A 10,097-nucleotide genomic window follows, 5' to 3' on the forward strand; every position below is an offset into this window, starting at 1 on the left:
CGATCGGGGTGGGAGAGTCCAAGCAGGGGCGGGGATGGCTGGGGGGAGGGCCATGGGAGGTTGGCCAACTGGCCCCACCCCCCGATCAGGGGATTCGTTGGCCACAGTGGGTGTCATAGCGACTGGTCATTCCAGTCGTTACAGTGTTCCGGTCGCTGGCTTTTTATATATATAGATATAGAAACCACATTTAATAGGTGTATAAAAAAAGACCAAAAAAGCCTTCTCAAAACCACAATACTAAAATTAATAACTAAATGGAAGCTCCTTTGATACTATAAACAGCCTAACCTCACACTATGACAGTCCCCTCTTCCCATTAATTTACATGTGTAGTTGGTTTTTACAAGTATAAAATACCTTCATTGGAATCTGGACTGGAGTTGTTCAGCTTGGCAATTTCCTCATCTCCTTTAAGGTCCTCTTCCTTTTCCTCATTCATCTCAATGTCATGTATCTTTATTTGGTCCTTTTCCTTGTGTTTTTTAGACTTCTTTTTGGACTTTTTGTGAGACATTGAATGGTTTTCTTCCATAGGCTTTGGACACTTTAGTAGAACTGAATCAGAGGGTAAGGTTTCCAGAGAAGTCCTAGAGGTATATTTATCTTGCTGGTCCTCACAGTTACTGCTGTTTTGACTAAAACTGTCAACAGGTAGGTCTTGAGTCCCCCGGCCTTCTGGAGTGCTAGGGGAATTGGAGTTAGAATCTACAGTCTGAGGAGGGTTGGAGGCGGGCAGGTGGTTTGAAGGCAGTGGTGGAGCGGTGGGGATGGCAGCAGCTGCAGGGGGCGGCAGGAGGCCTGCAGATTTTTCACTGGTGGAATTCAAATGACCATTTAATGTTGGCGGCACTCTATTTGTTAGGTGAGATATTCGAGCTTTTTTATTCACTAAAGGATCAATGAACTCTGACTCTAAAAGCCGTTTCTGGAGGGAGGAACAGAAAAAAAATATGAGCCAGTTTGCACTAAAATTCAATATATGCATCCCTGGTTACCATAAGAATAACTGAGTTATTTTATTCATACTTAAGTTTATCACTGGTGTTGAGTTAAACCTTTCTCCAAACTTAAGCAAGAACAAACAAACAAGCCACAAAAACACAAGTGACATAAATTCTTGTCTAATGTAAAGAAGTAGAATCTGGCAAAGACAGGGGTGGGCAAAAGCAGGTTTACCGTGCCACGGTGACATTCTTGAGTTAATAAAGCTATTGTTAATAATCATAACATGCATGTCTTTTTCCATACGAACAACTATAAACCTACTTTTGCCCACCCCTGTATATGTTTGTTGGAGTTCTTATCTTTTTGATCATACAGCCCCACCTGAAGTTCTTTCAGAGACTATTGCAATTTATGTGAATTATACCACTCAGGAGAGTACTAAACAGAAGTAGCCTCCTGACCTATTTATAATAAATGAGAGGAGGATGCAGTTTGTACCATTTCACTCTGTCAGAGCAGGGTTAGTAAAAGACAATAAGCCTACACTTAATCTCTAATGTAAGATGCTCCAGTTATGAATATTTTGACTGTCATTTATTATTTTACCTGTCTGAAATGGGAACAGCCAGAACCTTCAGAGTAATTTCTCCAAGTATCTCTGAAATACTATTCATTGTTAAAATATTACTCATTTTTCCCCTTCACTGGATTAGAAAATAAGTCTTAATAACTGGTCCATAAAAATGATATGGAATTACTGTTTCAAACACTTAAAAAATCATGCTAAGATTAGCCCAATCCAGCAACAACATTAATATTTAAATTAAAAAGAAAATTCAGATAGTTGAAAAGTACAAAGCATACATCCAATGAAATACTGTGGCTTAAACTGCAGCTTGAGATAAAATAAGTTAATCATCCCATTAATTCAATCTGTTTTCAATTTAGCACCATTGATATGGCACCCAGTATATAATCAGGTCAGAAATATAAGCAGCTTCTTGGTAAGTGGCATTATAATTGAGGCTTCTATAGATAATGTACATGCAAGGTCAGAAATGCTTTTATTTTGTCCCTCCTCTGTTCCTCACAACAGGCTGCTAATATTTTCTGACACAAATAGCCTTTACCCAGAGCATGCTTGCGGCTTGTCACACATCTGTCCTGCCTCTCTAATCCTTGGGAGGGGAGTCCAGAGAGAGGAGCATTCTGTCAGCAGTACTGGGATAAAGAGGTCTGTCCCACTGTCAGTCCCAAAGACCTTTGAAACGGAGAGAGTTCAAGGCTGGCCGGGCCCTCTGAGAACCAAGCAGGCTTGAACTCTAATACTATCCAGGATCTCCGTACCTTTTTCCAAGACAAACTGAATTGCTTAGGGGAAACTAAGCCAGATTAAATTTCTAATTGCAGCGTCCTGATTGGGATCTAATTGAAATTATTTTCAGAAAATAAAAATGGCAAGAATTTTTTGCTTGCTTGTTTTAAACATATTTTTTCCCCAAGAATATTTTTCTGGAACATGTTTCAGATAAAATTAAATATATTCAATTTTCTATATAATATGAGACTATATATAGTATTGGATAGGTCTTCAAGTTAGTGACCAAATGGAAAAGTAGATAATCTTACAAAATGTAAGCTTTAAAAATGGAAAAGCAAGTTAAACATTAAGTACTTTGACAAGAACTGTAGTACAGTGGAGAACAGTTCTGGGCTGAGAGTTGGTACCTGAATTCCAGACCGAGTTCTGCCATAAACTAGCAATGTGAGTTTGGGCAGACAAGCAACGCATCTTCTGTGGCCTCACTTCCCTCACATATAAATACAGGAACTGAACTAGATGCCCCAAGGTCCGTTTAGGACTATGACTGTAATTCTATGAAATACCTGAGGAGAAGAAGCAATGTCTCTACTGGAACATACAGGAGATTCTGAACGCCTGGTGCTGGCAGCATTCTGAGATGCATTTAGTTTTCTGTAAAGAACACACATGTTCCAGTTATGGAGAGAATTTTCATGATAGAAAGCTTACCCTTGCTTCTCTTTTCCCAGCTCAGCACTAAAATAACAATGACTAAAATAATCTTATATGCATCATTTTTAAAGGAAAAGAAACTTACTTTGAGAGCACAAACTCTAATGAACGTCTGTCAATTTCATTGTATCCAGGCCAATCTCTCTGAAGCTCTTTGAAAACATAATCCTTTAAGGTATAGGAGAGGTCCTTAGGATTCAGATTAGCTACCTGATACATGGCGTGAAAACAGAACAGAACATTAGATTCTTTTGCTCTTTACTAACCTAAAACAGGTACCCTTTTGGAGTTATATTGAAAATAACTGCATCAATTGGCCACAGAGGGACTGCTCATTTTGCATATACATGCTCTCAATAAATGCTGTTCAACTTTATTTGGGGAATTAAAACTTTATGTAAATAGCTAAAAGAATTCCCCCCCTAAATGGCCACTGCACTTGTCATATTTCTAATGATATAGTAAGCTGACATTAGGCAAAAAGTTGAAGATTTTTTAAATAAATTTCTTCTAGTCAAAGAAATCCAAAAGCAGTTATATTATCAACATCATTGTTATCATTATTATCTACTTTGATTCCTTAGTCACTTGTATTAAGTAGAAACCAAGTAGTGCCCAAATGTTAGGTTACAAACTTTCCCTTCAGTAATCAACAGAAATTATCTCCATAAATAGTATCAATTCTGACAACTTTGTCATTTTCTTGGATAATAAGAACCACTTATTCAAAGTCCTTGAAATTCCAAAAACCAGTAAATGGAAACAAATCAAAATAACCCTCAAATGACATACAATTACTGTTATTAGTCTGCCAGTTTATTCCCAAGTGTAATCTTTTCTTATCCCCTAACTACAATTCCTAGAGTGTCCAGTCCTAGATTCTATTAACAACACAAATGTACTGATCGAGGAATCAAACCGAGAGTCATTTTTAAGGCTGGCAGAAAAGGATTCCTCTTGTCAGTTCCTACTGGAAAGATCTTTTTAATAACTTGACTTCTGTGTAAGTACTATTAAATATAGTAGGATAGTATATGCTTTTCTCACAGCTCGGCAGAATACTAATAAGTTAATACTGTCATAAAGTAGATAATGGTAGGCTTATCTTAAAATTTAAATTTGCAAATAAACTGACATGAGATACCAGACTTTTCAAAGTGAAATAATATAACAATCCTTAGAGTTCCTATTATCCGGGGTACTACACATGCTAATAACACCCCAAAACTAGAGATTATGCTTTTACTCTCTCATAAGAGTTAGTATCATGCCTTTAATGTAAGATAAAAATAGACTTAAAAGTGTCATTCTTTGAATAATAGATGAAAACCTGCAGGGTGTTTTTTTTTTTTAAATGATGAAATTTAAGAACAACTTTGAAATGTTTCTGCTTTAGAAAAAAGATCACAGATGGACATCATCTATGGTGGATTTGAATGCTAATCAACATTTATGACCCAAAGTCAGTATAAAAAATATAGGAAGTTCCAAACCATTGACTTTAACGAAATTTATGACCTACTTTTATAATTAAGCTTGTGATGGTAAGATAACTGATCAGAACTAATACTTTATACACTCATATCCTTTAATGAAGACAAGTGATCTCAACCTACGCAATAGTAGAATACTGGGCAAGACACTATGTAGTAGGTAAAAATATTCTAGTTTATACCAACTAAAGACTGGTAATACATTGTACAACTTTGCCTATATAAACCAATAAAAATTATGACAATCATTTAGGTGATTCAATATTAAAAACAGACAATGAGAGAGTCTTGCTTACTTTTTTAAAATGAAATTTCAAGGTAAAGTTTATTTAACCCAAATGAAGATAGTGACTCAAAACTTTGATTGTTTAAGAATTCAGAAGCCTCTAACTTATAAATCCTAGTATAAATGCCCACATTTCAATTAGTTTTTAATTAAGTGTTTAAACAAATGCTTTAATGTAATATTCAGGAGCTATATTTCATATAGCAAAAATGGTCCTGAAATTTCTCTACCTCAATAATAATAATGGTTACAGCAAAAACAAGCCTTCTTAAATGAACTTCTCATTAAGAAGGTAGGTGGAAGGAACTCTCTCCTGCTGTTCTTACCTGTTGCAGAATTGCTCCGAGAGAGTTCTTGTCTTTTTGATTGACACCATCTTTCTGCAGTCGAGCCAGCAGCTCAGGTTTCTTGTAGGCCTTCAGTGCCAGTAAGTGAATCACCCTGTCCCTATACGGCCGCTGAGAAACACTGCTGCTGCCGTGTGTCTTTCGAATTGTATTTGCAGGGTTCATGGGGGTTGACCGTTTCCTCTCAGGCACTGCATCTGATAGAGCTTGAGGTGCTTTCCGAATCTGCACTCTTTTCCCTACAGTCCAGTGGAAACGATATTTGTTACACATTTGTGGGTAATAATATGAATTGGGAATTTTTTGATGAAATCATTTATTGAAATAAATATTTATTATAAAAGTATTTTGGCCACTTAGCTATGCATTGATAATAATTAGTGACACACATCATAGCAACAAAGTGGAAATTTTAAGGATGTAGGTATTTGATGTTAAATGAAAATTTACAGAACTTAAACATCTTACATATTATTTCTAAAATTACACCTAGAAAAAAATTAGAATGAAACTGTATAAATCCTCATTTTATAATGTCTGAGGTGTAATCTTATAACTCATTTAATATACTCTAAGCCCCTAACTGCTCACTCTGGTTAAAAAGCGGAAACAACTGGTAGTGACATACAATGAGGGGCAACTGCTTTAGGTACAAGTTTAGCAACTAGAAATAATGGCTAAGTAAAAGCAGTCATTTAAGTGCTATGGTCTAGGGTGAAAATGACTGGCTTAGTGGGGCAGGAGATTTACTGAATAATTCTGTCCATGCTAGGCTCCGGAGGCCTGGCCAGAGGGGCTGTTTGAAACCATCCTATCAAAGGTAAAGGGGAAAGGATGAATATGTCACTAGCTCTTATTGTTCTTTACTATCTGGACTTAACTAATTTTAAATATCAGATCAAAACACTGCACAACTAAGGAATTCAACATTAAAGGGATATTGTCCCACGATAAGAAAAGCTGTTAAATTAGGGTGCAATTAGAGTTTTGGAATTAGATTTAGATCTGGTTTCTGAATTTTTCTTAATTTAGAGACAGCTAGATCAATGTCATATGGGCTGGGAACAAACTGATGATCATGCATCAATTATGTGTTGGGGAGGGCACTGCTTTCAATGGGATAAGCTCAAATGGTAAAGTGCTCTCTTAGCATCTGGAGGGTTCTATGATAAATACCCGTTTTCCTACTTATACTTCTTTGTGGAAAAGTTTCATGGACAAATGCCTAATGTCCACTGTTGCTTCATGTTAGGCTGCAAGCTCCATGCAGGCAGGGCTGTGGCTGCTTTGTCCCTCAGCAGACCTTGATTCAGAATGTAATGGCTAGCAAAGTGAAAGACTAGCAAAGTGTCAAAGTGAAGACAGCAAGAGAACAATTAGATAGTAGAGAAGCCAGAATCAAAACGGTGTATATTCCCACACTGCCAGACTGCCAGAATGGGAAGACACTGAACTTTCTAAAATGGCAAATGCAAACCTCCCAATCCACCATTTCTCAGTTGCAATAGTGCTAACAAATGGTACTATTCTCTGAATTTTTAATAGGGATTTGGTGGGGGAAAAGAAAGAATTGGGGTCACAAAAGTTTCAGAAATGCTATAATTTCAAACTCCCTTCCTCTTGAAACCTTTTAAACTTACTCTGACCCAAACAAGATTACTGTGGGGTACCCCAACTCCCTAGGGAGGGAGGTGTGCAGAGAATGTTTAGTTAAGCTCAACGCACCATGACTAGTCATTTAGAATTAATTCAAGCCAGCAAGACAGGCAAATAAAACTGAAAACACAAAGTGACAGTACTACCTCTGTGTTCTGGGCTGTCTTACTCTTCTGTACGTCTGACCCACCTCTGATCCTCAGTCTCAGGAGAACCCCAAGGTCTCCTGAGTTTACCCGCACCCCTCCCTGAAGCAGACATACAGCAGACAAATGAGGCTCACTCTGCCCTTAAGAGGGGTGTAAGTATGATGTTTGAATAGAAAATAGAATCTGGACAGGGATATGACAGTGTTAGAGTCACCTAGGGCCTAATGCTAGACTGTCATCCATCAGTCAATGAATCTCTTCATTTTTCTTTTAAATTGCCAGTCATGAGGTAACCCATTTCTTTCAAATGCTGAAAGAACAATCCAGCCACACTGGGCCAATTAGTTTTATGCAAAAATTACTTGCTCACTGACTCCCGATCAATCTGTGCCTATTCAAATCAACTAGGAAGGAGTCCTCTGGTTAAGGTTAGAGAGCCTACAGATTAGTGCTGTAAGTGGTTAAAGAGTTCAGATGCTAAAGAAAATGAAAAAAGTAAAGCTGGAAAATGTCAGGGTCAAAGTGGACGGAAAAAAGGCTTTATTTTTATTTCTTACATTTGCCTCAGAAAAGCCTTTTTAATAAAGCCTATGGGAGAACCTAATTCTCTTCCCAGACCCAACCGCTAATCAATTCCCTGGGCTCCTTATATAAACAGCAGCAGTAGGCCTGATAGGGTTGGGTAATCTAGGACTATATCTAAACTGTTGTTTCATAACAAGGGGTCCACTTCTAGCTTCTCCATTTAATGAGATGGTAGAAGTATCTATCACTTCATCTAATGGCTGAGTAAATTGGAAGGTAAATCTTAAAACAGTACATCAGAAAGAGAGCAGGAATTGTAGCCATCTCCTGCAGTTGTTTTTCTGTTCTGTGGAACCTGACCAGAAGCCCTGACAACACTGACCCAAGGCTTTAAAAACGCTGGCAGGACTTTGATGATGGTGTGACTGTCATGGTTAAATACATACTCCACTGCAGTGGAATCCATCTCCACCATGTGGCATTTATGACCACTTTTCAAAAGGTTTACTATCAAAATATATTTACACAACAGATACAAATTGTTAGAACTACAAAGAATCTAGATGTGTGTAGTTCAAACCCCCTTAATTAATATTTGAGAAAATTAAGGTCCACAGAGGTGAAATGATTGAAATGATTTGTCTGAGGTCACTCAAACATGCACTAACTCATAAGAAATGAGAAGGATGGGGGCAGAAGTTAGGAAAATTGGGAACAGAATCTGAGAAATTAGATTGGTTGGGTTGTTTTCTATACCTAAGTAAATATTAGCATTATAAACATTTGTAATTCAGTACAATTCTAGAATTTTGGTAGGAGTCACTGAGCAGACTTAAGATACTAGTAAACCTGAAGCAATGGTAGTGATTTTTTTCCTTTTTAACAAACAGAAGGATTATAACACAACAGTGCTTACCACTGATATAAATGCTCTGATTCAAAGTAGAAATTCGACTGAAGAAATAATGTTTTCTACTGCACTTCTCCAGGCAAAATAGGTTTTGGTTCTTTTCAGCCCACAAGAGGCTTTCAAAGCTCATATTCTTGGGTGACTAAGCCAGGTGACCCCTAAGGAACACATTCCCTTAAACTTGGCCTGTGCTCTAATTCAACCGACAGAGGCTTGGCCGGGCATTATGCCACCATAATCCTACAGTGGGACCAGCATTATTCCCATTTATCCTCTAGCCTGGCTGACACTGTTGAAAGAAACCTTATTCTTCAGGTACCTCTAAGTTGGCATAAGTGAACTTTTGGTATCATTTTATATGATATATTCAATTATGAATTAAAGAGGTATCTCCTGTTGTCTTAAGAAAATAACATAACTTGTTAGTGAGGCCAAATTCATATCATTTGCTACTTGCTGATACCAACAACTTGATATATAAAAGGAGAGGTGGAGAGGTAATCATAATCTACTTCATAGGGTGGTTGTGGTGTGTAAAATGCTAACCAGTGCCTTAAACATCACAAGTACTCAATAAGGGCTGGGTAATATTAATATTGAAGGGTGACTGATTGCATTTTAGAGAGCTGAATGAGTCAGGTAGTTTTGAGATACTGAAAAATGCAGGAAGATATACATTGAGATACCTAGAAGGAAAGACACATGGTAAAGGACTGATGATGGAAAAAGTTAGAAGAAAAAAAATCAAAACATGGGATAACAAAGAACAGTAAAAAAATATAAAAAACAACAATAACTGAAAAGCCCATCTGGATACTAGTCTTTTGCTCCCCTCAGTTCAGAGTTGATGAGACTTTTCTTAAGAGTAGCTTGTCCAGTTTTGAACTTTGAGGTGAAGAATTGAAGGTAGTACAGAGGAGAGCAATAAAAATAATTAAAGGGTTGGGATGCAGGCCATATTAAGAAAAGTTAAAAGGAGCTGGGGTTATTTGACCTAGAGAATAAAAGGCTGAGGAGGTTAATGACAAGATTCAAGACCAGAGAAAAATACTGTGCTGTGATGGTGAGTGGCTGGGGCACTGAGGACACAGCACAGAGGAGAACACTCAGCACTCGGGCTGGCAGAGTCCATTGCAGGGCTTCCATGTGGGAACATGTGTGCAAAGAGGGGGGACAGCTCTTCTTTGAATGGCATAGATGGAATGTGGTTCAGATTAAAACTTAGGTGACCTCAAATCTTATGTGGGTCATTCCCAAAAATATAAATTATTTATAGTGCCTATAAGAAACCTTGCAAATTCTAAAATCCCCATACAATTAGGGAGTATATGGTCTATGGCAGTGGTCGGCAAACTCATTAGTTAACAGAGCCAAATATCAACAGTACTTCTTCAAAATAGACTCGCCCAGGCCGAAAACCGACTTCTGCGCATGGGCCACGAAGTTTCAATCGCATCGAACTGTACGCGCGCCCGCACGTGGTATTTTGTGGAAGAGACACACTCAAGGGGCCAAAGAGCTGCATGTGGCTCGCAAGCCGCAGTTTGCCGACCATGGGTCTATGGGATTCTGGGTGTTAAAAAGTCTGTTGTGTAAACTGCAAATGAACTGTACCTGACCCTATCAAAACGAACAAAAACACATGGACATAAGGAGCACCCAAGGATCATTCAATGGAAAAGTATAGTAATCATTGCTGACTCTCAAGCTTTGGAATAAATCAACATAAGGGTTTTCAGCTAGTTATA

At 37.8% G+C, this 10,097-nt stretch overlaps 1 protein-coding gene across 1 annotated transcript in view; it reads right to left on the reverse strand.

Annotated features, from left to right (window-relative positions):
- ELL2 (elongation factor, RNA polymerase II, 2) overlaps nucleotides 1-10,097 on the reverse strand; it is an 84,354-nt gene that overhangs the window by 10,099 nt on the left and 64,158 nt on the right. The window contains exons 6-9 of the mRNA XM_005871543.2: nucleotides 5,089-5,348; nucleotides 3,069-3,193; nucleotides 2,836-2,923; nucleotides 361-928 (exon numbers count right to left, since the gene is read on the reverse strand). Coding sequence (XP_005871605.1) covers nucleotides 361-928; nucleotides 2,836-2,923; nucleotides 3,069-3,193; nucleotides 5,089-5,348 — 1,041 coding nt within the window. The remainder of the gene's footprint in view (nucleotides 1-360; nucleotides 929-2,835; nucleotides 2,924-3,068; nucleotides 3,194-5,088; nucleotides 5,349-10,097) is intronic.

Source organism: Myotis brandtii, unplaced genomic scaffold, assembly GCF_000412655.1.
Source record: "Myotis brandtii unplaced genomic scaffold, ASM41265v1 scaffold344, whole genome shotgun sequence".
NCBI lineage: Eukaryota > Metazoa > Chordata > Mammalia > Chiroptera > Vespertilionidae > Myotis > Myotis brandtii.